General features: G+C 41.0%; 1 protein-coding gene across 6 annotated transcripts in view; it reads right to left on the bottom strand.

Moving 5' to 3' along the window:
* TNPO1 (transportin 1) overlaps positions 1-27,745 on the bottom strand; it is a 127,059-nt gene that overhangs the window by 76,824 nt on the left and 22,490 nt on the right. For all 6 annotated transcript variants that reach the window (XR_010923992.1, XM_067569085.1, XM_067569086.1 and 3 more), the window contains exons 3-4: positions 20,497-20,572; positions 3,849-3,998 (exon numbers count right to left, since the gene is read on the bottom strand). Coding sequence is in view for 5 of the 6 variants with exons in the window: in XM_067569085.1 (XP_067425186.1) it covers positions 3,849-3,998; positions 20,497-20,572 (226 nt within the window). In the remaining variant the exon portion in view is untranslated. The remainder of the gene's footprint in view (positions 1-3,848; positions 3,999-20,496; positions 20,573-27,745) is intronic.

The raw sequence follows: 27,745 nt of genomic DNA, 5'->3' as shown, positions 1-27,745 counted from the left end.
TATGAATCCTATGCCTGTGTGTCAGACTGCAAACTCCATTTTGAATGTGCAGCCTTTTCTCTTCTCTATAGTCCGTTGCCTCCATGTTAGGTTGGAATTCCCCAAGTTGGTGGCAAAAGAAGAACAAATGACAGCTAACTTTTAAGTTCCCAATTGTCGGAAATCAGTCTAGACAAAGACTGATCCCTGTCCAGAAAAGCTGGTTTAGCAGAGGGTGGGGGAAGCCAGAAGCCACCTTGACAACGTTATCTGACAGGGGTTTGTGCTCATGTGAAGAAACTGACATAGGTGTTATCTGGTAGAGGGGGCTGAAGGTTTTAAAAGGGCAGAGGCTGGTCTGTTTAGAGATCTTCTTCTCCAGTACACATGGGGCAGACTATTCACAATGTAACAGCCTGCATGAGGCAAGGTACACTGTCTACCTAACTTGCTGGACACTAATGACTCCCCCCCAGGACTCAAGAAAGGGGTTAGCTAGAAAGTGAAGGACATCTGAGTTTCAGATGTTTATGGTTTTGTATGATCTATAATATCTTATGCTTCATACGATTAGGTATAAAAGAGCAAACATGTTAAATAGTGCAAATTGTGCGTGTTGACTACTTCACCTATATCTCAGAGTTCAACTGTAAACCAGAAGCTTCACACCTTTTGCATGAAGTTCTGGGAGAAGAGTGTTTTTAAGTAATGGCACTATCCCAGGAATCAGCGATGATTATGGAGGCCTTGAGCAGGTGGGGTGAGGAGCCTCATTTCAAGAAAGGAACAGACTCAGTGCCTAGGAAACATGCCAGAGACGCCAAGGGAGGAAACAGTTCTGCAGCCTTCTGAAGCTCCAGAATCTTAAACACATCATCCCAGGGGATCCAGAGCATAGAGATTTGGATTCCCTCACAGCAGTCTTGATGGGGTGCTAGCAAGGAGTACTTTCACACTAGTATCTGTGACAAGCAGACTCTCAAAGCAGTGAGTGTTCTTCTGTACAACCTTTATGATCAGGTTTCTCATTGCTTGTCTGGTGGCAATTGTGCCATGGGATTTATGGCATTCAATAGGACATAATAGTATTTGATCATCACAGCTTAGTAACTGGAGACTCATGTCAAGAAATCCGGATGAGAAACCTCTCAGACCCAAAAACATCCAGCCACCTACTTAGTAGGAACAGAATTCGAGGGTCTTGGTTCTTTTTTCCATAGCAGCAGACGATTAAATTAATTTGGGGGACAAGTGGTGCACTAAGAGGCAAAAGCCCACAGATGGAACAGAACACATCTTGTCTGCATTTTTCTGAAATTGCTAGGCAGAACAGAGGCATAAACTAGATATCCTTTTCTGGGATTAAATCAATTCCTGGATGACTAGCAAAAGAATATAAAAACAGAATACAACCTACCTGAACTTTTAATATGTCAAAGAGGGAATCAGGAGGTTCTAGTATGTGTTGGCAATCGGGATTATGTTGAATATGAAGCTCTTTAATCTGTTTAAAGTCACAGGTGGTAACACAGCACAGGATCCAATGCTCTGAAGAGGGGTGGCATCAAATGATGGTCCCGATAAGGGAATCTCCTCCATCCAAATGGACAATGTCAACCCTACATCAGTCACTGGTTCAGTGACATGTGAAGATTGGGGAAAGTGTTGCTGAGAAATCAGCTCACCTGGTACTGAAGTCAGCGCTATAGGCTATGTTAACAGTGTTCATCCTGACAGAGCATTCCATCATCTCTGGGTTTAGATGGTTTGGGCCTGTCAGTCAATAAGAACCTGGATAGTCTCTAGTATGCAAGATCACATTAACAAATGCAAAGGACCCTGCATAAGCTCTAACCAGGGCTCCCAAAATGTGTATTCACAAATCATTGTGTAATGCAGGCTTACAGCAAAGGAAGGCTTCCCTGCAGCCTTCACTCCTCAGTCCCGGCTCACCCTCTTAACTTTCCTTCTGAGCTCCCCTTTCCATTTATATCAATGCAATTACACTGTTAACCCAGTTATTACCACTCACATGATCAATCCCCCCCCAAAAGAAAGCTGAATTGCTCATAGCTGAATTTGCAGCCTTCATCATTCTGCATCACCAGTGACCAGGGTGATACAAATAGTGCCATCTCACTCCGGCTACTACAGTTCCATTGGGACACAAGCAAATCCACTTCAAAGGAGCAACTGGCTTCTCTTTTCCAGTGCAAACTACCAACAGCAGGCCAAATGGAGCCGAAATGCACTCTTTAACCAGCTCCAGTGATTACTCCTTTGAGGTACAAGAGAACCAGCAGAGAGAATCTTAGACATTTCTCAGCCCTGAAAGCAGAGGAGTTGCAAAAACTTGCTTCTACCTTGTTAGCAGGAGAACAGAAATGGAAATAAAAAAAAATCAAAGCAGTTTTACAAAAATGGAGGGAGGAAAAAAAGAGTGTTAGCCACAGCAGGCATTCCTCTTTGCACACCCTCCAAAAAAGCCATAGGAAGAAAATCCACACGGAAATAGACTTAAGGGATCAGAGAGAACCAGTTGCTGTGTATTTAATAAACCTACTTAGTTAGTATTCAGTCAGATTATAGATATGGACTTCTCCCTCAAAAAAAGCGCACTAGTTAGGATGGAAATAGTGCTATACTATTTTTAGTCACAATCTCCTATCAGAGAAAGTTACTGAATTTGGTCAAACAGTGACTTTTGTACTGTTTGGAGCATAACAGAAACAGCAGCAGTACATTTAAAAAAAAAAAAAAAAAAAAAAAAAAGTCAGGCAAGGGTTCAACAAAATAAGGGTAGAACTAAAAACCCCATTTCTTGTCCTTTTTCATTATAAATACTTCAGAACAGAAACAGTCACTTCCTTAGAGTTTTGTAGAACAGTAAAATGGTCCCCTTCTCTTGATTTGTCCTTATGGTCACTATCACAATACAATTCACTATAACAATAATATTAAAAAAATGTACATAGATGCTGCTACAAAATGTCAGCTAAATGTCAGTTGTTTCACTGCTGTAGTCAAGAGAAGGTTAAATATGATTTTAAAAGCGTCTGTCATCAACCTCATTCCAATTTTAGATACAAAGATTAGGGACAGTCATGACATTAGCAACCAGTACAACAGGCAACCTCATATTTCAGGGTTCTAGCCAACTGCCAGAAGGGATCAGGAAGTAATTTTTCCCGCAACATGCAGTTAACTAACTATTCTAGAGCAGTATTTTTCATCTTCCTTTGCAGCATGGGGTGTGGTTCACCAGCTGGAATCATGTGGGCATTTCTCACTTAATCAAAATCAAGCAAAGACCACTGCAGGGGCCTTGAGCATTGGTGGCACCTTGATCTCCTTTTTAATGCCTGTGGCACAGGATTTAGTCTCTGGAGGCCTGAAATGCTTAGCCTAACTGAAACCTTTAGGCTTAATACAAGGGTAGTTGTCTGAAATTTAATGGGACTGGGATATGTAGAAGGTCATACTAGAGGACCTACCTTTCTGGCCTTAAACTAGTAACTTTTGACATAAATAAGTTTATGAGTTTGAATTCCCAATTCAGCTTTAAATAAGAAGGGAACAAGTCAAAAATATATGTCTCATGAGTCTGATGAAGAAAAAACTTTACACATAGATGCACTATTAAGCTGCATTTCAGTCTCATTGGTACACTCTGCATTCAAAACACACTCGTTTGGACAGTATACTACTTTACACCATTTTAATTTGGCTCTGATCATGCAGATAATGTTGGTAAGTTACAGCTATAGAAGTAACTCAGATACTCACTATTTATACATGAGGTAAGAAATGCAACAAGCAAGCTGGAAGAACTACCAACAATAACAGAAAATCTGTAACGAGAAACTCACCTACAGTTGCTCTAATTAATGGGGAGGAGTCACCAATGTTGTTTAGACATTCACTTTTGATGAAGTCAGTTACTCCATTTGGAAAGTTGTGAAAATGAGCTTTCACATTATTCTTCAAGATGAGACCACTCAGGGACCGTGTGGGTTCATCTGCAACAATACAATGAAATTACATTCAGATTTCACTGGGTGTATAGGACACTAACACATTTCTAGACTTATGCACTGTACTCTCTCAAAGTTGATAATGCTACACAAAATGTTTTGTACCATTGAATTTCAGTATCTCAAGTTCTGCTTTTAAGAGAATAGTTGCTATAAAAGGTAACAAATGTGTGTGGGTGAAGTTCAAACTAACTACTAGCAATGGCTGCAGAATTAGAAGTATAATCTCATGTCTACTGAAAATTTAGTTAAATTAAGCTGCCCTGTGGCAGTGTTGTGTTCTCCAAGGGATCTGGATTCTCTTCCTTGTCTCACAAGCCAAGCAAGAGACTAGAAGTGATGTAGACACAAGTGTAATAAGCCCTGAGAGAAAGTAGTACAAGTCACATTACTGAACAAACTAAGGAAGTATTGTATAAGACTCTCTGCAGACCTAGCTATTCCAAACTATTTTCAGATGGTGGAAATCATGCTGTGTCCTCTAATTTTTATTGTTAAACTAGGATTCATACTACATAATATTTTGATTAAAGACATTGATAGAAAAGAAGTTTTGAAGTGTGTCCGTGCTGCTCCATAAACCCACTTGGATAAATATAGAATAATCAAAGCTCAGGTACCAGCTTTGGATTTTCTGGGTTTAACCTATCTTTGCCTTTAGTTTCCCCATAAATTATGAAAAAGCAGCTTAAGATTTTAAATGATTTGGGGCAAGAACCTGTCTACTCAGTCCTATCTACAAGATTCTACAGGAACATTAGGAGGTTGTGCTTAGCAAACAATGCCCAATGGTTTGCCATGGGGACTTGCAGTGAAGCCAATGAGTAGACTTTTTGACGAAAAGCTGAAATATTTTGGAGGTCCATATCCTTGGATGAGTCTTTCCTAGATTGCTGTACCTATGAATGAGCCCAGGGTTTGGTGAGGGGGGAAGGAAAAAAAAAAAAAGGTTGTTGACCTTGTGCAGTGGTTCTTTGAGATGTGTCCCCCTTTGGGCACTCCACTTCAGGTACGCATGTGCCTCTAGAGCCCTTGATAGGAAAGTTTCTATTAGCACCCATTCAGCCCATAAGTGCGCTCTATACAACTTCGTACCATGCTCCAAAAGGTATATAGGGCTCTATGGGCGAACTGCCCTCAGTTCCTTCTCTATCCAAAACATCCCACCAGAACAGTCCAAAGATGCGCGGGGGAGTAGCAGAGCACCCATACGGACAGACATGGAGAAAAACACAGGTACTGCTCACCCCCCTCCTCCATTTTCCCCCTCCCTCTCACCCCACATTTCTCCACACACCCCCAGGGTGCTGTTTGGAGGGGGAACGGGGGGAGCAAGGAGCAATGTCTGAGCTCCCTGCATCCTGGTCACTTTCTCCACCTGAGCTGTGAGGTGAGCATCAGGAGTTGCTGCTCTCTGCCCTCCCCCTTACACAGCCCAGGTGGGGAAAGTGACCTGGATGCAGGGAGCCCTGACATTGCTTCTCACTCCCCTTCCCCCTCGCCTCGCCCCCCTCCCCACACACACACACACACACACACACACACACACACACACACACAGCCCCCTAGGGTGCATGGAGGAGCAGAGTTCGAGGGGGAAGCAAGCAGCAATACCAGCCGCACTGTGCATGCAGATCAGTTTCCCCAGGTGAGTGCATGAGTGGGGAGCCCACGAGGGCCGAGAGGGTGCACTCAGAAGCTTGCTGTGTAAAAGGTTTGAGAACCATTGAGATAGAGTGGCAAGGTGATTTCCAAAAATGTTTGGTTCTGTCCAGATAAGGACAATGCCTGTCGTACATCTGAACGTATGAAGGGAACTCTCCCACTGAGATTTATGTGGTTTGGGAAAAGACAGTAGATGAGATGAACAGCACTTAGGTAAGCACTTTGGGTATAGTAACAGGGAAATCTTTTCCTTGAAAAATATCAAATGGTGGGGTCTTCCCTCAAGGCTCAAAGTTCTCCAACCCTGTGGGTTGACATATCTATGAAGACAGCAATTCTAGTAGCTAGGTGAAGCAAGAAGGGTGCCACAGCTTCAAAACAGCGGTATTTAAGTACCAAGTAGAGATGTCATGTCAGAGTAGAATCCTTAACTTTGGGTTAAGATTCTGCAGACCCTTAATAAACCTCGAGGACATAGGTTGAGCAAAAACAGAAAGCCTTTAGGGGGAATGAAATGTTGATATTGCAGTAAGATGAACCTTAATAGAATTAATTGATAAAGCCCATTTTTTTTAATCCACCAGCTAATCCAAGATGGCTGACAATTCAGGTATAAGGTAGTGATGATGACATCAGTGAACCCTTTCCATTTCTGAAAGTAATTTGAATTGGCTCTCTTCTACTCTTTAGTAATACCTGCTGAACTCTGTCAAGCAGATGGAGTCTAATCCCATGAACCAGTTAGGAGCCATGCTTGGAGATGAAGGATCCCTGGGTTGGAGTGAAGCACATGACCAACATGGTGGGAGAGGAGATGAAGGACAGTCAGACAGGTGAAACAAGTAAGGATACCAAGCTTGCCTCAGCCAGACCGGTACTATGAGGATAACCCTGATCTTGTCCAAGGAAGGAGAAAGTCATCTCTCAAAGAGAGGCAACCAAGACCACCTCTTGAGCAGAATAGGGGCACTTCCTTTTGCTGGATGTGGCAAACAGGTCCACCTTCAGAAGTCCCCACCTCTGGAATATCCCATGAAGGATTTGAGAGTCCAACTCCCTTTCATACTACTGGGAGAAGCAGCTGATGAGCACTGATATCCACTGTGACGTTCCTGACTTCAGGAAGGCAAATGGCTGAGATCTGAAACCGACGAGTCATACACCAATTCCATAGCTTTATAACTTCAGTGCACAGCAAGGAGAGAAGAGAATCTTGCTCCACTCTGTTGATACAGAACATGCAAACCACATTATCTGTCATGATTCTGATTGATTGGGATAGGAATGGAAAAGACATTTCTTATTGCTTTGAGTTTCAAGTTGATATGGAAAGTGGTTTCCTGAGGTGACCATCTGCCTTGAATTGTAAGGGCGTTGAGGTGTTCTTCCCACTCTAACAGTGATCTACCCATTGTCACAGTTACTGCTGGAGCTGGACGGATGAAAGGGACACTCACATAGACACTGCATTGATCTTTTCACCAGTCCAGGAAGTTCTGCACCTACAAGGAAACCATAATCTTTTGTCCAAGGTGTGTCTGGTTGAGATATAGGTCCTCCTGAATGAGCCCTGAAAAGGAGAAGAGGTGTAACTTTGCATGCTCAATCACAAAGGTGTAAGCTGCCATATGACTTAGGAGAGGCAAAGTTCCTTACTTTAGTGCAGGGACTTCCTTGAGTTGTTCCAACCAGATTCAACAAAGTTATGCATCTAACCGTGGGAAGGCAGGCGGTGACTGCCATTGAATCCAAATATGCCCCAATGAATGGTATTCTAACAGACTTCTTCACATTTATCTGGAAACCCAAAGAGAGAGAGACTGTCTGGGTGGAAGTTAGCACTGCTTCATAAGATCAATCCTTGAAGTAATCAGTCGTCAAGATATAATAAAACTAAAATTGCTTCTCACTGAAGTTAAGTGTCCGCTATCATTAACCTTTAGAACACCCTTGGGGCCAAAAGGAAGTACTTGGTATTGAAAATGACCCTGGCTCCTTGGTGAAGCACAGGTATCTCTTGTATTTGGGATGTATTGCTATATAGAAATAGGCATCCTGTAGGTCGAGGGATGAAAACGAATTGTAGCTGCTGGAGTTACCATCCATAACTTTTGAGACTTCACAAATTGATTTGGTTGTCTGAGATCTAAGATCAGTCTCCACCCTCCGTCCTTCTTTGTAACAAGAAAATACACTGAGTAAAGCCCTTTCTCCTTGTGAGGGGATAGGACCAGTTTTATTGCTCCTAAACAAAGAAGGGAGTGTACTTCTCGACTCAGTACAGTTTTGTGAGAGGGTTCCCTAAAGAGGAATGGAGGGGAAGCACAATGCTGTTTACCCCACTCATTTATGGCATCCACCACCAGAAAAGTAGGTGGGGGCGGGAGGAAGACACACAGAGTTCCAGGGTGGGACATAGTATTTCCTCTCTGCCCATTTACAAGATTGGCAGGATGATGGCAAGGAGTTTCCCAGATCTAGGAGTGCTTCATTAATGGGTAGCACAGTTCAGGTGGGTGTTGCCAAAGTGTCCAGGAGCTTGCAATGTGAGTCTTATCTCCTCAAGAGATATATGGAGGATGTCAATGGTCCTGGAATGGACAAAAATCACCACTCATCAACAGTAGCAGAAGAGGCATGACTGCCTCATCTGGAGACAAAGACAAAATAGGGATTTAAGGGGTAGCCTCTTTGTCCACCAAAGAGACTTTTGAAGAACAGGAGGCTTTGTGTTAGAAGACTGACTATAGCCTCCTAATGCAACAAACCAGAGGTCTGTCAAATTGCTGCTGATACACTGCCCAAAGATCCCAGTATAGCCATATGGGAGACCCATATGGGAGAGGAGGTGGTATCTAGGACTGATCCCACCCTCGACGTCGATAAGGGTCCTTATCAAAGGATGGGTTCCTCTAATGATGCAGCGGGGAACCTCACACTGATAAGGAAGAGAATGAATGTCTCTTTCATCCTCCTGAATGTTCTTCAATGGGGCAGAGGAGTGGGGCGGGCTCGAGCAGAACAAGGCGAAGAATCCTGTGGTACCAGGAAGCAGTGGTCATCCAGAGACTGGGGTCTCGGTACTGAGAGTTGTTCAGTATCCACAAGCAAAGGGGACTCAGACTTGCCTAACCTCTGACAAGTCCCTGGAGTAACAGAATTCTTGCTGTACTGAGTAGATCAGTACTGAGGCAGCAGTTAACTTGAACATTATTGTTGGTTTGGAATGTGCTGGCTCCGAAGCCAAAGGTAAGTGCTCCAATTTTGTTGGTACTGATGGAACCTAACGTGAAGACACTGTTGGTAAGTTTGAAACAGACAATATGAGCACCGTGTTTCTCCAATGTGCTGTGGGATCTCCCTGCTCCGCTGGTACTGGAAGAGTCTTTCATCTCCATGATACCAAGTCAATAGGTCAAGCCTCCAACACCATACACACAGCAGATAGGGACTTATTGGGAACTGGCTCCTTGTGGTGGGACACCACGCTCCTCTTCTTCAGAACTTTCCCTTCCAAGATCTTCCCCTTCTTATGCGAGACATTAGTGAAAGTAGAAGGGGCACTGAATCTGTCCTGAGACAAAATGTACAGGGAAGGTCTCCTGACCTGACTCAGAAACAGATATAAGGGAGTGCTCCATTGTCAGCAGCTTCAGTTTGGTCTCCTGATTCTTCCGAGCTCTACATTTCAGAGCCAGGCAAAAGTTACATTTTTGGGAGATATGGGACTCTCCCATGCAACAGACACACAGAGTGGCCTTTGCTGGTCGGGATACCCTCCTGACAAGAGGGGCAGCATTAGAAACATGAGCCAGGCATACTCAAACAAGCCAAATAAGGTCCCCAGAAAAGTGGGGGAGAAGAAAAAAAATCTCTCAATTCATTCTATACTACCAAGAACTACAAAATGTGCCAAGACATGCATGAGGTGGACATGACAGAGCTTCATCTCAGGTTGAGGTGGCAGAGAAGGAACTGAGGGCTGACTGCCTTCGCAGCCCAATATACTTTTCAGGCACAGCATGAAGTTACACAGAGCACACATGCAGGCCAAATGGACACTGCTAACAGAAAAATCTGTGATCAAGGGCTTGAGAAGTTCATGTGCTCCTGAAGTGAAGCGCCCATAAGGACACTACTAGAAAAATAGAAGTGCTTGAAATTTTTCCAGGGACACCTGGTAATATTTCCCCACCCATTTGGACTTGGGCTGAATGGTGGTTTGGGTGGGCTAGGGACTCTTGGCTGTTTCTATATGACTTCATTAATGGGGAGAGAGATATTGGCTGAGGCTGATGGGATTAGGAAACTGAAGAATTTATGGGAACTCTTCTGCATCACCATCATTTCTATATCCAAGGCCTCCATTATAAGAATTAGGAGATGGTGAAATGCCTTAAAAAAAAAAAAAAAAAAAAAAAAGTGACCACTGGGGCAGGGATTGGTTTAATCTAGTTTGGTATGGATGACTTTTTGGGTAGAAACTGTAGGGTGCTGCTGTTCTGCCTCTCCCAGTTCCTGGGTGCCAATGTCAGGCTCATGTCTGTAGTCTAGAAAGTGATGTCACCAGGGTACCCAGATTTCCACCTGAAGGATGGATATCTGCTATAGGACACTTGGCATAATGGTCCCCTGTAGGGCCAATATGGCATGTTAAATGGGTACGAACCCATTGTGGCTGGTCATTCATAGCTTTGTTGGACTGGCACCTTGTGATGGAGTGTCTGGTACCAGCTCTAGGACCACTTATAAAATAAAGAAGTGCTTGACATTGGGGAGGAGTGATCTGGAAATAAAGAGTGGTACACTTTGAACACTGGCCTCATGTAATAATATTCTGGGTGTGGTCCTGTGTTGAACACATCCCTGCATGGCATCTAGGTGGATCCCAATGGCATAACTCAGTCTATAATTGATACCAACCCCTTTAAGGGTTGGCTTGCTCAAATCATTCCCAACTTGCTGGAGGACTTAAGACTCCTTATCTCTTGAGAAGCATCATCTCTTCTTGCAGGATAGTGTGCCAAACATTGAGAAACGCCATCTGGGATCCACTCAGTTGCATCTTTTGGTCTCACCCTCATGCTGGGATGCCAGTGCTGGTTCTGATTAACTTGTCCATGCGGTTGTTGAGTCAGTTGAGTGCCATGTCAGTCGGCCCCAGTGCAGATGGATTCTGACCACCTTTGCAACAGAGTCATATAGCCAGTGTCGATTTTGACAGTGCTTTCTATCTTGTTGCTGCTTGATTGCAGAGTGTGGTGTCTCCTTGAAGTCTCACTCACTGAAGAGGACCTTTTCTGTTTTTAAAGGTGGTAGTTTCCATCAGGTCAGAGAGAGTACACATCTATTGTTTGAGTATGTGAAGTTTCAGCCACGCATCTCTTGACTTACAAGTCCTCAACAAAGAGGGTTTGCGCACTTATCAGTGATGTGACTTTTCCTTAAACAGAATAGACATTGACTATGCCCATTAAACAGGGGAATAAGTCTGTCACAGATCAGACAAGGTTTAAAGCGTCTTCCATAGAAGTAGGCACATAGCATCTGCCCACACTGTACAAAGACGGTGCGTCTTTTTTTTTTTTTGAGGGTGGTGTTGAATACTCAAATTAAAGAAAAGTAAGAGTAAATATGGATCTTTTCAAACAGCTCAAAAGGGAGGAGTTTCAAATTCTGTAGGAGTAGCAGGTCAGTCATTTGCTAGGTTCCATCTTGCAGCCATGGACGGTAAAAGAAACTGAGGAAGGGTGACACTATTCTGCCCTTTAATAGCCATTGCTATTAAAAAAACCTCACATGCATTAAGCACATGTACAACTACTGTAGGATCCACACTGACACACTAAGAAGAATTTACAACTAAGTATGACCTTTTAAACTAAATATTTGAAAAAGCATTATTCTATAAGGAGAGAGATTCAAGAAAGAATGCCTATTTGAACAATATTTTTATGGAAAAAGTTAGTTTAGAAATCTGTATAGTTTGATTTAGTGTATTTTCATGTTGCAGTTTAAATGGCAGTTAGATAGGGACAGGCTACAGCAATACCTCTACCAGTGCTGAATTTGAGTCTCTACTCGGCCATTTATGAGAATGAAATCAGGACTTCCAAAATAGCTATTCAAACGCTAAAGTGTAATATCCGATTGTGGGTTTTTTTAGTCAAGTGAAACATGCAAGAATGAAAACACATGGAGTACAAATTTAAAAAAGAGTCAAAAGTGTATTTACTACTAAGCATCCATCCATAATGGGATGCCACATGTTCATTTCCAGATTAAGAGTCAAATTAGGATCATGCATAAGTAGCAGCAGAGGGCGCCAGAGAGCATCCTCTGAGGGAGCACCAAATTGGCACTTGATAGACCTGATTTTAGTTGAAATCAGATTTTCCAGTTTTATGATTTTACCCAAAATATCAATAGGCTTCTGCCCATCAACACCTGGAACATTCTCTGAAATTCTGGAACTGATCAGATACTCTTGAGAAGTTACAGATTGACAAAACAGGCAAATTCCCTGAGTGCAGGGCTTTGCTTTCCTTTCTCATTTAATGTGCGAGTCCATTTACATTGCAGTAACTAATTCACATGTCGGATAGTAACTTTTCTTTTTAAATACTCTAAATACCAATGGTAAATAGACATGAGGTTGATTACTAATGATTTAAAAGGGTGTCTTGATAGGCCAAGTATGATCATTAAAAAAAATAATAAATTCAAAGTCATAAAACCCTGATTTGTTCTTGTTTTAAACACAGATCTGAAACAAAGCATCTTTGTTTCTAAAGATTATCTAAGCAGGTCCCACTGACAGTCCCGTTTTTCCTGCCTCCAATCCCCTCCTCCCATTTTTAAGTAATTTGTTTTTAAAAATAACTTCTGGATGATCCCAGTTGACTCTGCCACAATAATACCATGGGATAAATAAATAGTAAGGCCAGAGGGTTTATTAGTCTGGGATATGGTAAGGAATCAACTGGAAGCATCAAAAGTTCCTGTTTTTGTACTGCAAACCCATACACTCCTGACTCTGAACTCCAGCATAGATCTGACTGTAGGATCAGGATTGTAAGGGGTTAATTTGCATGTAAACTCAAAAATATTTAATATCTAGAATTAGGTGGGAAGACAGTCAAAAGTTGAAACATCCATGTTTATAGGTGCATGACAGAAGTTGAAGCTAAGAGGCAACCAAGCCATAGGGATTTGCATAAGAACAGCATGGTTAAAGAACTAAAATTGTATAGATATACAAATCCCAGCATTCTGACTGTCCAAAGGCCATTATTAGAAAGAGCGCAGGGACTTGCATAATTGAGCAATACATATACAATTATGGATTGTACAGCCACCCATGTGCTGCATAGCAGAGAATTCTATTTATAGTATTTTGGAGCTGTAATTGTTGCTACTCATTAGCAGACAGATTCAACATTCCAGAATCAAGGGAACCCTACCATCTTTGTTTTAGATTCTTACTGAAGTTATGTGCCTATATTTAGGCAGCTGGCACAAATCTCTTTTCACCATTACATGAACCTACCGTTGATCAGCGTAATTTCAGATAAACCATAGCATTTCATGTTAATTATGTACACTGAGACAGTTTGAAACATTTTCCATTCAGATAGCTTCCAATCAGTACTTTAGGCCAGAAGTGCTACCCTTTATGAGGCCACTTAAAAGGGAGCATTAACAAAAGAGGGGAAAGTTCTTTTCTTGAAAAAGAACATATGATCTTACAATTGTGCTAGCACTGCATAAGCAGACACTAAATCATCAGCCGCCCCCCCCCCCCCCCCCCCCCCCCCCCAGAGAAACGTCAAATAATATTCACTTACTATGCTTTTGCTTCTGACAGTATTATTCCAACAGGATACACAAAGGAGGTAAAACTGAGGAATGAGTAAGACCTGCATAGCTCTTCAGCTTTTAAAGATTTTGACACTTCAGAACAGCAGCAGTTTTGCCAACTCATTTTATCACATGCCTTGTGATGTTTGCTGTTTTTATTAAAGCTCCAACTCCCAATTCAGATACATATGCAGAATTTAAACTTTCTAATTGTCAGAAGAGTAAGTTTCTAACCTCATGGGAGTGGAGAAACCCCTAACTAGCTCTGAAAGCAGGAACCATAAAAGAACTCAGTTATTTTGTAGTAAAGAGTCATGTTTTTTTAAGCTAAAATCATGTTTTTTTAAAATACTTTGAATAGTCGATACTGCAGTATTAATGGGGTAGAGCGTGAGTCACACCCCATTTGCTGTCACACCACATCCCGCTAGGGTGTAAACACTGCCCTCCAAACCAGACCATTTCTTCAATTGCCCAGGAAGCCAGAATCTCAGCATATAGGCCAATTTATCAAATGAGGATGATCAGTAAAACAAGCCACATACCAAAGAAACAGAAACAAGGTACAATTATTAAGGTACCTTAAAAACCTCACAACTCCAAGAGGTTCAGGTTGGGGGAAAATGCAGTCTGAATTATTTTGAGAACAGGTCTGCAAAACAGACTAGTGGAAAAAAGCCTTCATATAAAAAGTTGCCTAAAAATAAGGACATTAGGAAATAAAACAAAACTTCTTCTAGGCATGGGAGAGCCTGGCCTTCCCTACCTTGGAAACAAGTGCTACACAATTGACAATTTGAACAGAGACACTCACAAAGCATTACTGCTTGGATTCAGACTTTAAAAGTATGTAGCTGCTACATAGGTGTCTGAGAAACATTCCTGAGGCAGAGAGTGGTGGTAGCCTAGCCTCATTTTTAAGACAGAAGACACAGCCGTATAAAATGCAATCAGACACCCAATTTAGACAGTCCTCTTGGTAACAGCACTGCCAAGCAAACCGGAATCAAAAACAGATGGATACATATCTGATCTTTTTATTTAGTTAATTATTATAAGTTTTTACTTTTAAAAATAAACTTGTTTAAACTGAAATCTGAATTTAATATAAAATTGTTAAAGGCCTATATTTATTATCATCTCTTAAAACATTTAAACACACAAACGAGGAATCCACTAAAAATTTGGGAGTTAAAGCTGCTTTTCTATATAAAGAAAGAATCGGGGACGGAGCTAACTTTTGGAGATCAAACTTCATAAATATGACACAATATCTGATGTCCTGCAAGCTGAATGGAAACTTTTAGAAGACACCATAATAGAGGCTCAATTTAAATTTATACCCCAAATTAAAGAAAAACAGTAAAAGGACCAAAAAAGTGCCGATGAGGCTAAACAACAAAGTAAAAGAAATAGTTAGAGGCAAAAAGGTATCCTTTAAAAAGTGGAAGTTAAATCCTATTGAAGAAAATAGAAAGGAGCATAAACTCTGGCAAGTGAAATGTAAAAATATAAATTAGGAAGGCCAAAAAAAAATTTGAAGAACAGCTAGACAGAGACAAAAAGGAACAGCAAAAAAAATTAAGTACATAAGAAGCAGGAAGTCTGTTAAACAACCAGTGAGGCCACTGGACCATCAAGATGCTAAAGGAGCACTCAAGGAAGATAAGGCCTTTATGGAAAAACTAAATAAATTCTTTGTATCAGTCTTCATGGCTAAGGATATGAGGGAGATACCTAAAAAGTATGGCTCAGGTTTGGGTGACAAATTTGATGAACTGTCCCAGATTGAGGTGTCATTAGGAGGTGGTTTTGGAACAAATTGATAAATTAAACAATAAAAAGTCACCAGGACCAGATGGCATCCACTGAAGAGTTCTGAAGGAACTCAGGTTACATACTGCAGTTGTTAATTCTGCAATTTCACATCTATCATTTAAACCAGCTTCTGTACTGGATGACGGGATTAGCTAATGTGACACCATTTTTTTTTTTTTTTTAAAAGGCTCCAGAGGCGATCCCACAGTTACAGGATGGTAAGCCAAGCTTCAGTAACAGGCAAAATGGTTGAAACTGTAGTAAAGAACAGAATTATCAGACACAGACGAACACAATTTGTTGAGGAAGAATCAACATGGTTTTTGCAAAGCAAAATCATGCCTCACCAATCTACTAGAATTCTTTGAGGGGGTCAAAAAGCATGTGGACAAGGATGATCCAGTGGATATAACGTACTTAGATTTTCAGAAAGCCTTTGACAGGGTCTCTCACCAAAGGCTCTTAAGCAAAGTAAGGAGTCATGGGATAAGAGGGAAAGTCCTCTCCTGGACTAGTAACTGGTTAAAAGATAGGAAACAAAGGGAAGGAATAAATGGCCAGTTTTCAGAATGGGGGGATGTAAATAGTAGTGTCCCCCAGGGGTCTCTACTTGGACCAGTACTGCTCAACATGATCAAAAATGATCTTGAAAAAGCAGTCAACAGTGAGGTGGCAAAATATGCAGGTGATGCAAACTACTCAAGATTGTTACGTCCAAAGCAGACAGTGAAGAGTTACAAAGGGATCACACAAAACTGAATAACTGGGCAACAAAATGGCAGATAAAATTAAATATCGATAAATGCAAAGTAATGCACATTGGAAAACGTAATCCCAACTATACATATAAAATGATGGGGTGTAAATTAGCTGTTACCACTCAAAAATGAGATCTTGAAGTCATTGTGGATAGTTCTCTGAAAATATCCACTCAACGTGCAGGAGCAATCAAAAAAGCTAATAGAATGTTGGGAATCATTAGGAAAATTAGAAAAATAATAGATAAGACAGAAAATATTGCCTCTTTATAAATCCATGGTATGCCCACATCTTGAATATTGTGTGCAGATCTGGTCGCCCCATCTCAAAAAAGACACTGGAATTGGAAAAGGTAAAGAAATAGGCAACTAAAATGATTAGGGGTATGGAAAAGCTTCCACATGAGGAGAGATGAAGAAGACGGACTTTTCAGCTTGGAAAAGAGACGACTAAGGGGCAATATGATAGAGGTCTATAAAATCATGACTGATGTGGAGAAAAAGTGTTATTTTCTCCTTCTCATAACACAAAAACTAGGGGTCACCAAATGAAATTAATAGGCAGCAGGTTTAAGACGAACAAAAGGAAGTATTTCTTCACACAATACACAGTTAACCTGTGGAACTCCTCACTAGAAGATGCCGTGAAGGCCAAGACTATAATGGGGTTCAAAACAGAACTAGACAAGCTCATGGAGGATAGGTCCATCAATGGCTATTAGCAATCCCTGCCTATCTTGGCTATTTGCCAGAGGCTGGGAACGTCCAATGGGAACTATAGCTTGATGATTACCTGGTCTATTCATTCCCTCTGAAGCACCTGGCATTGGCCACTGTCAAAAGACAGGATTCTGGGCTAGATGGACCATTGGTCTGACCCACTATGGCTGTTCTTAGGTAATAGGTCATGTACTGCATTAAGGGCTAGTTTTGTTTAATAAAAATTATTATATGCTGTTTTGTGTTTAATTAAATTCCAGTTACCAACCTAGTGCAGCTTGACATAAGTCATGAGCAAAAGTTAATTATCTAGTAAATAAGCAACATCTCATTCATCATTTTAACATACTAAAATTATACAGCTAATTAAGACCCTGAAAATATTAAGCTATATAATTACTTAAATCAATGTATATAGTTGTAGTGTACCCTCCTTGGTATCAGGCAATGGAGAATGCACCTTTCTTTAGAAAAAGAACTGAAGTACAAACGGAAAAGTTGATTAAAATGGATTATTTAAATGGAGGCTTTTAACTTACTGATTTAAATTGCCTTGATTTAAATCAATCTAGCCTGATCAAGAGAAAGAGTTTAGTGACTTATGGTCTTTAGTATGCTGTGAAAGAAATAGTGTACATGGGAATACAGGCCCATACAAGAATATATGTAAATTTTAAAAACTTTTTTCTATCAAGATGTAGATTACAGAAAACAAGACGCTTGACTATATAGCCCAGTTTCAAAATTGGAAGGTACTGTAATGCCTAAGAAACATATATTGAAGTTATGAAAGATTGTAAGTCTTAACTTTCATCCATCCAGCAAAATAATAAGTATGTTAAATGACTGGTTGTTGAAAGAGAACCCTAGCAATCACCTACTTTTATATTTCACTTTCTATAAACAGGAAACAGTATCTCCAGCCCTTTTCACCGGGATAAGGCAATTCCAGCTTCTTCAAAAGTGATTTCATGCTCTGGATTTTTGATATTGTGGGGGAAACACAGACTTCCCACGGAAACAATGTGCAGAACTCCAAATATTTTTTAAATTGCGGCTTTAAGCAGGACTTTTCCAAATGGACACTAGCTAAAAGTGACCTAATTCAATTCTATAGACTAAGCTGCATGGCACCAAGATAAGTCTCGCAGAAGGTCTGGTCCCAGCTATCAATAAGGTAGCTTTAAAGTTGATCAGATTTTACAAAGGTGAAGTATTGCAGACTTGCCTGAGATTCACCTCCCATGATGGTGATTCACCTTGGCAAGTCTATCATCCTGCCAGGTGAATGAAGGAGCTTATGTTCCTCTTCAATGAATATGAACTTCCAGTCAAAAGAGTACTCCAGCTCATTTGAGTCCTGGTAACAATCCTCAATCTCGGGTAACATCCTAGTATCTGGAATTGTCCAAGCAATGTAGTGGGGGTACTTAGAACATACAGTATTAAGTACTGTAGGAACCAAAAGTACTAGCTGCACTGAAAATGTCAGTGTTGAGGCCAGAGCTTCCTGGATCAGGAGCACTGACGACTAGGGCACAAGCTTCAGCTAAAGGGCAAAGAGTGCATTGACTTAGTAAAGGAGATTCTACCCTTGCTGATGCAGAGCAAGAGGAATTTTCTGATGTACTGTGGGCTTCTGGGCAGCCTCAGGGCCTATGTGATGTAACAGTGTTGTAAAACACCAATTCAGCCCCTTCCCAAGAACAGCTCTTTTAATAATCTCTTGGTTCCTACTAACTCCACCTAATTCAGGGTTGAATTCCTCTTCACCCCATCCCCCTGGTCAGGCTGGCCCTTTACATTTCACAGCAATAAATTGCAGAAGTCCTGAAGTGGTCATTTTGCAACTAACAGGGTTTCCTGCTCTTCTTCCCCACAGAGCTAGTAAGTACCTATAAGCAATAAGAAACAAAATGGTGCACAATCTAAAATAAAGTATTCTCACAGCCAGAAATGATTAGGCTGAATTATCAAGCATATACCAATATCCCAGAATCAATCTCTTCTAAATTTCAACCACAAAACGCAATGTGGGAGAACCAGGAAGCTTAGATATAAAGCTGTATGTAAAAATGGGCTTCAACAGAACCAAGCTGTGAAGTGGTTGGTTCGCTTGTCATCTCCTCCACTTGCCTTTTCCAGAAGCTCCATTAGAATGCAGAACTACAGACTTCAGCATGAATTTCCAAGGAGCTGATGCAGAGCCCTCAACTTTGCTGTTCATAGCACAAAAGCAGTTCAGCTTTGAAACAATTAGCCCAGCATGATTAGAGAGCAGGGGCTGGGGAAGCTGGGTCTGTGCATGGATGGCGCTGGCAATCCATCCCAACATTCTAATGATGTTGGTTGTCTCAGGATTTAGTTTTCAAGTTTATCCTTCAAAGCACTGTGTACAAGCTTGGGCTGGACTTCAAGAAATTTCTCTGGAGTGCACAGAAGAGTAAGCAGAGTCACTCCCTATATTGTTACTTCTCAGAGTGACATATGACACCCCTGACACATCACAGTAGATTCCTCCATTCTTGAAGACACATACCCAGAAAAAAAAAAAAAAGTACAAAAAAGCACAAGCAAGAAGATAGTTCAAATCAAGGTGACACAAAAAAGTATCAAAGCATCAGTGTAAGCATGGGCAGAGTACAAAGCACTCCTGATGAACTAAGAGACGAGCATTTAAAAAACAAATTGCTGCAGCAAACTCAGTTAGGTGACAGTATGCTGAGAAAAAAGCCAGAAAACACTTCAGGGGAAGAGCTCCAAGGGAAAACTACTGAAAAGTTCCCAGAAAAATAAAGGCAAGAACATGCCAACACGGTATTAGAGAGCTGAAGCACATGCCATAGTAAGCCAAAAAAAAAAAAAAAAAAGGGCCAGGGCAGTCACTGGAGCAGGCCCTCAACACACATACAGTAAAGACCTCACAAATTAAGCAACTGAACTGGCAATCAGACTGACTGGAAAGAACACTAAATAATAAAAGGATGCACTGAGATGGCATGAAATGTTGAAGCAATACAGAATCATAGTTAATGGTGAGCTTCACCATCATTATCAAGAAAGAACTGACTGGTCAATTTGGAGATCAGCGTTTATACCCAGCAGATGATCCGGTTCACACTTACTGCCCATAACAGCAAACAATCTTTAATAAATAATGGAGTTGTAATAGTCTTTCACTTAGAAGACCCAAGACTGAGTATTCTGGTGGATGGTGTCTTCAGAGAAAGCTTTAGCACTTCTTTTCTAACATTGCAAACTCTCTCTCCATCAGAAACTACTAAATATGCCAAATTATGTGATGTTTTAAATGGTATGCATAAAATGCTTGGTCTAATCCTACATAGAAATTTGATTTGTGACCTCTGAACACCTGTCTCCCGACAAGAAAGGTTATTACACGATCTACTTATAATCTGGCAAAGCACTAATACTAAGGCCTTGCACCTACAACAGGCGATACGCAGACAGGCCCCCGAGCCCATCAAGAGCCCTAATAGTCAGTTAAGCTCCACATAGGTGTACAAGTCAGCCTGTACAGCAAATGGCAGGATCAGCAACTAAGTCTGTCCATCACTTCTTTAATTCATTTATCTAGGTTTGGGGTTTTTTAATTCATTAGACAATGCCTAGAATAAAACTGTAAAAACACAGCAGCTTACCTTCAGACTTCAATTTCGTAAGAACGAATATCAAGTAGTTGTTAAAATCTGGATACTGATTGAGTTGTTCCAGTTTCTAAAAAGTAATGTTATTAAGGAAAGTTTGTGTTTTTTTCAAAGATTACACTAAAGCTGACAAGGATTACTTAGACATGTAATTGTTGTTACTTCCAAGTAGCTCTCTACTTCCACAGTGACAAATCTTTCAAAACACAAAACAATGATGCTGTCATAACATAACATTCTTTTCATTCCACTAGCATCTCAGAATGCTAAACAGTAACTATTAATGTTAGACATTTTTAAGTCAGTAGGTCCAGAGGAAAAGAGCTGGCTGTGGAGCTCACTAGACTGTTAATGTTGATTTCAAAGAGTTTTAGAAGACTGGGCTAATGTTGTGCAAATATTTTTAAAAAGGTAAACAGGATGACCTGGGTAACTACAGGTCTCAGTCTGATAATGAAGAGGCTGATATGAGTCTCTACTAATAAAGTATTAAAGGAGGGTAATATAATTAATACCAATCAACATCAGTTTATGGAAGACCTATGCTGTCAAACTAACCATTTTTTTCTAAATAAGATTATAAATTTGGTTGATAAAGATAATAGTGTTGATGTAATATACTTAGACTTCTATAAGGCATTTGACTTGGTCCCGCATGACATTTTGATTAAAAAGTAGGAAAATATAAAATTAATGTGACACTTTAAACAGATTACAAGCTGCCTTACTGAAAGGTCTCAAAATGTAATTGTAAATGGGGAATCATTGAGTGGGAGCGTTTCTAGTGGGTTCCCGCAGGAATCTGTTCTTGCTCTATGTTAAACATTTTTATTAATTACCTGTAAGAAAACAGAATCAAACTCTGAAGATACACAAAAATTGGGGGCAGGATTATGTAATCAAAAAGACAGGTCACTGATTCAGAACAATCTGGATCGCTTGGTAAACTGGGTGCAAGAAAATAGTACATATTTTAATATATCTAAATATAAATTATGCCTCTGGAAACAAAGAATGTAGGCCATACTTACAGGATGGAGGACTCTCTCTCAGAAGCAGTGACTCTGAAAAAGATTTTGGAGTCATGATGGATAATCAAGCTGCCAATGTAACTCTGTAGACAAAAGGGCTAATGTAATCCTGGGATGCACAAACAGGAGAATTTTGAGTAGGAGTAGAAAGGTTATTTTGCCTCTATATTTGGCACTGGTGCAGCCGCTGTTGGAATACTGTGACCAGTCCTGATACCCACAATTCAAGAAAGGTGTTGATAAATTGGAGAGGGTTCAGAGAAGAACCACAAGAGTGATTAAAGCATTAGAAAACATGCCTTACAGTAAGAGACTCAAGCTCAATCTATTTAACTTAACAAAGAGAAGGTTAAGGGGTGACTTGATCGGTTTTACAAGTACATATATAGGGACCAAATAATACTTAAGTGGCTTTTCAATCTAGCAGAAAAAGGCATAATATGATCCAATGGCTGAGAAGCTAAAGCTAGACAAATTCAGACTGGAAAGGTGGTGTACTTTTTAAGTGAGAGTAATCAATCATTCTCCATCACTGACACTTTCTAAATTAAGAATGGATATTTTTCTAAAAGATATGATTTAAGAATTATTTTGGGGAAGTTTAACACAGGAGGTCAGACTGGATGATCACAATGATTCCTTCTGGCTTTGGAATCTATGGAATAGCTGACAGTTTGTAAGGTATAGAGCAGCGGTTCTCAACCTTCCCGCTCCCCCCCCAGTACCACTCGGGAAAAAAAAAGGGGGGGGGGGGGGACTTTCGGCGGCAGCAGCGGGGTTACATGGGGGGAACAATGCCCTCCGCCGAAACTCTGCCGCCGTTTGCCCCTTTTCAGCAGCAGGGTTTCGCGGGGGTGGGTGGGGAGGGGGACTTTCGGCAGCGGCGGTGGGGGGGGACAGGGACTTTCGGCGGCGGATTCGGTGGCGCGGTACGGCTCGCGTACCACCCAGCCTTCTTCAAAGTACCACCGAGAACCGCTGATATAGAGTAAAAGATTATCTGAAGTCAATTTCCAGCTGTTTTAATGCTGAAGCACAACATTTGTATGCAGCTAGAGTTGGAACTGAGAGAACAAAAAAGTGTGGAAGTATGAAAATGGGAACCAACTTCTAAACAACCATCTAGAGAGTCCTTTGTACTATTCATGGTTAAGTATTAAAGTTTGAACAGCATCAACTTTAAGCAATTCACTGAACTGCCATTCAGCAAGACGCTAAAGCATATTCTACAGTAAAAATTTAAAAATGTTGACAATGGTACATTTCATCATTAAAACTACTGAAACTGACTTAGTATGGTCTCTGAAGCATAAAAGTATAATCTTTAAGACTTCGATGTGACTACTCAATTGCTTAATATTATATACATGCTTAAGCACCTTGACAAACTGCAGCTTAATTGAGTACTGAGAGTGGAGAATTTTTTTTAAGCGTGAATGATGCCAGATATAATGTAGCACAAAATTCGTGAGGTTGTTTGTTTTTTAAGATAGTGAATATTTAATGCAAGATAATCCTTAAATATATGTGCCCATTTCCTAGAGTACAGTCTCTGAATAAACATATTACCAACCAGGCCAACTCGTTAAGATATCATGGAGGAGCTACAGACAGTGCTATGATGTTCATTAATGAGTCATTCTAATGCACTGCAACTGGCCTACAGTTTGGTTTTTTTTCATCATTTGTCATTTCCAGTTATTCAAATTTGAAGATATTTCACTGCTGCTTGCCTAGCAACAGTGATTTGGCATGCTGCTAAATCTTTTTATTTCCACACCCTGGTTATTAGCCCTTACTTAGCTCACCAATAGTACATAAAAATATCTTTAAGCTGCAAGTGTGCAACATTACCATGCTGTTGACTCCTGTATTTGTTATTTTTGTTAAAAATGCCAACAACACAATAAAATTTCTAAATGATCAAGATAATTTGCCTAACAGGCAACTGTTACTTGCCATAAATTATTCTGTTTCTGAATATGACTGAGTTCCAAATAAGGAAGAAATGGCCCAAAATATCTAAAAATAGTTCTAATTTGTATCAGGTAATGACTTTGTTCAAAAATAAAAAGCTTTTCAGATTAGGCTACCAGGGCCCTTATCTCTCCTTTGCTGTGAAACAGAGTAGAGCAAATATGAATTATGGTGGAAAAACCTCTGGAGTGAAAAGAAGATTGGGATAAATTGAGTCAATATGGCATGTTGTACACATCTTTGGAAGATGGTAAACCCACCTTCAGGGCCAAATAATTGTAGTCAAGACTAGCATGACTTAAAGGCTCAGGATATAAAGGCGCAGCCAAGATGGGGAGTGTACCCAGTATGGGGACTCAGAGGTGGCATCTCTGATATTTGCAGATGTCTTTCTTTCTTCTTCATACTGTGATCTCCAACGCACACTTGAACACTTCTCTGCCAAGTGTGAAGCTGCTTGGATGAGAATCAGCACCTCTAAATCAGAGGTCATGGTTCTTTCCCGGAAGAAAGTGGATCTCTCTCCCGGGAGAAAGTGGAAATTGTTCTCTCCAGATGAAAGGGGAGCAGCTGCCCTTGGCAGAAGAGTTTAAGTATCTAGGGGTCTTGTTCACAAATGATGGTAAGTAGGAGCGCAAGACTAACTGGTGGATTGGTGCAATAGCACTGTATTGATCTGTGGTGGTGAAGCGGAAGATGAGTTTTTGGATGAAGCGTTCAGTTTATAGGTCAATTATGTCACCATACTCATCTGTGGTCATGAACTTTGGGTAATGACCAAAAGGACAAGATTGTGGGTACAAGAGGTGGAAATGAGGTTTCTCCCCAGAGCGGCTGGGCTGACTCTCCAAGATAGGGTGAGGGGCTTCGCTATTCGGGAGGACCTCGGAGCCACTACTCCTCCGGATCGAGAGGAGCCAGCTGAGGTGGTTTGGGCATCTGATAAGGATGCCCCCTGGTAGGCTTCCTTTGGAACTCTACCAGGCATATCCCACTGGGAGGCAGCCTTGAGGCTGACCCAGGCCACCCTGGAGGGATTATACCTCCCAGCTGGCCTGGCAACACCTGGGAATCCCCCAGGAGTAGCCAGAACCTGCTGCAGAAGGGAAGTCTGGTCCTCCCTACTCTCCATGCTGTCACCGCGACACTCACGAGGAAAAGCGATATAAAGGGAAAAAAAGAAGACTAGCATGACTAAGAGGTATGTTGGGATGCAGCCATTTTGAGACGTGCTCCCCTTTTAAACCTACAGAAATAATAACCACAAAAATCAGCTGGAGTCAAATGTTGCTATTACCTTTGCATTGTTTCCCGCAAAAAAGGAAAAAAACAGTGCAAGCACAGTGGGAAGGAGAACCGGAAGAGATGTGCTAGATGAAAACTAGGGATGTAAAAATTCATTTAATTAAGAATCTGTTTAAAATGTGCTAAAAACGGAACAGTTGAATGTGTGTAGGGGAAGCCATGCTGGGCTCAGATCCTCACTGACAAGTAAGAGCTGCTTAGTTGTGGCTCTCCCTTCTCCACCCCGCCGCGCAGTGTGGAGCCGTAGCTGGGCAGCTCTCCCTCATGGGGAGCTGAGCCGAGCGGAGCCCAGCTATAGCTTCCCTCCCCCACCCCGGGCTCCCCACAAGCAAGAGCTGCCCAGCTGCTCTCGCTCACAGGAAGCCAAGCCCAGCTGCTGCTCCCCTCCCCCTCAATTTAAATGGTATTCAGCTGTTTAAAATGTTTAAACAGCTGATTACCGTTTAAACGTTTAGGCTTTTACATTCCTAGTGGAAACCCCACTATAACACAGAGGCTACTGGTCTAGAATCCACAGCTCTAACAGATTTGGCAGCTCTAACAGCTTCTTCCTCCTTCCCTCTTTGAAAAGGCCTGCAAGAGAAGCCTCAGATTCTTGGGTCCTCGCACGCCCCACCCCTTTCAGGTTTTCCTGCAGGGGTATATAATATGACCCTGCATCAAATAAGCCTTTCAAGCCTATTACCTTCATATTTTAAAGGGCATTTTAACATTTAATATGATGTACATTTTTTAATTTAAGTTACACGTGTTTGAATGCCCAAAACAAGAGCAACCAGCGCATATTAATAAGAAAACTAAAATCAATGTAAAGCACCTTAAGTTTGTAGCAGCTGGCTCATGCCCCATTGGGACACCTTACTAAGCACCATGCTGTGCTAGGACAGCAATCACAACGGCTTGCTGGAGCCGGCCCATAAATGTATCAAGTGGCATTTTTATTATATAGCAATGTTCTGCAAGTTATATTAGAATAGGTTTTTCCAAAACTGCACCATATAATAAAACAGTAAAAACCTGCCATTTACCTAACTCTTATAAGCCAGGACCAGCAGAATACATTTTTAAGGTATGGCATATGTGGTTCAGCAAACAGCTACTAATGCCATTTTAAGGGACTTGAATGAAAAGAAATGAAACCTAACTGGAAAAAAAATAAGTAAGTTAAACACTATGTGTCTTTATTTCCCTTCCTATTTCAAGCATCAAGCATACAAAAGTTCCCTTTGATTATACATCTGTCATCAAACATCTAGAATTACAAAAAAATTAAAAATATGAGATGCAGTCAAGTTATCTTAAGACTGCACTAATATCTTTGATAGTTAAAGGAAGTTACAATTATATTTTACTTATCACTAACTAGTTTCACTTTTGTTTAGTCAGCTTCTAATCATTTCATTTTTCAAGATTTTTACTCACCACTACTATTTAAGAACAAGTTTAAGTTTATATAAATATGTTATCAGACTTATTGGAAACAGGGAGGCAGAGTTTTGGGATTTTTTTTAAGATAGTAAAAATAAGCTAAGACAGAATATGGGACAAGTTGAAAAAGACAGTATCCCTTTAATAATCTAAAAATACTATATTTAAGCAGAGAACTTTAAAAAAAATCACACTTGTTTAAATCTACTTTACTACTAACAATTACTGTAACTGAAAGATTAGAGAAAAGATTCTCTATTTTAAATCTGCGGTTTATTTTATACTTAGTGCTGTCAAATGCATAGCCAGTTTCCCATTTGTGTAGGTCTTTCACACAGCAAAAAGGGAGCAATGAAACATCTTAAAATTGAAAATGCAATTATAAAAATTACAGTTTACAGAAGGACTCAGCATCTGAAATAACTACATTTAAATTATAAATAAAATTAGAAGTCCTTTTAACTTGACCAAAAAGTCTTAAAGGTAACCAGATTTTTGGGGGTGGAGAGAAAGGGTGCACAGAGCAGGAGTTAAATGTGGTTTCTTGAAGGTATCAGGAATGTAATGTCTAGTCTACCCCGAAGGAACTCCTAAAAACCTCTGTATTTGTATCTTCATGAAAGGAGGAGGAGGAGGATGCATCTTTAACAAAAAGATTTTCCTACCCAACTTTTACCTGGTCTGACTAATCATTCTCTCTCTGCTGACTAATCATTCTCTCTCTGTCAGTCTTAACTCTTGTCTTGTGACACTGTCATTTTACTACCTCTACAGTCATTGGAGACTTTCAGGGTACACAAAATCAGAACTGCTAATACAGAAATACAAACAGCGACAAAGTGTTTTTTTTAAATATCCAAGAAACAAAAATAAATCTATTTTCTCTTGGCAGGCGACCTTCAATGGCTTACTATCTAACAGTTCACTCTTTCAAAAGTCTTTGTAAGTAGTACTGTTCTCAGAGTGTGGAAAACCTGCACTTTCACCCATAGATTGACAAGGCCAATGGAAATATGCTTGCTTGCTACAACTGCCATCAGATCATGCTTGTTCCATTCTCTTCAAAGACATTATGAAATTTAACACATCCCCCCTCCCGCCTTGCATGATACACAGGAGATGGGGCCACTCTGTCAGAGGTGCTGGTACCACGTCCTGCTAACTGAGCCTGCTCCGTCCCCCGACTCCCCAAGAGAGCGGACTAGAAACATCAGAGCTTAGCCCCGCCAGGCAGGGCTGGGGGAGGAGCAATATTTCAGCTAGGAACACTGTGTCCAGCCTGCTCCCAGCCGTTGGCGGGATCCCTCCCCACACTGAGCCCTCTATGGAAAGAGGCCTGTACACGGCGGTAAGGCGCGGAAAGCACTGCGGGAAGGCGAGCCCCGTGCCCCCTGCCGGGGGCCGCCTGCGTTGCTGCAGCTGGGCAGTGACAGAGGCCCAGCCAGGGTAACCCGGGAAAGTGGCAGACACCAGAGCAGCGTGGCCCGGCCAAGGCTTTAAAA

The sequence above is a fragment of the Emydura macquarii genome, unplaced genomic scaffold (genome assembly GCF_026122565.2).
Source record: "Emydura macquarii macquarii isolate MOO-44397 ecotype Brisbane River unplaced genomic scaffold, CSIRO-AGI_Emac_v2 contig_2897, whole genome shotgun sequence".
Lineage (NCBI taxonomy): Eukaryota > Metazoa > Chordata > Testudines > Chelidae > Emydura > Emydura macquarii.
The sequence above is the reverse complement of the archived record's forward strand: the minus strand, read 5'-3'. Positions and strand labels throughout refer to the sequence as shown.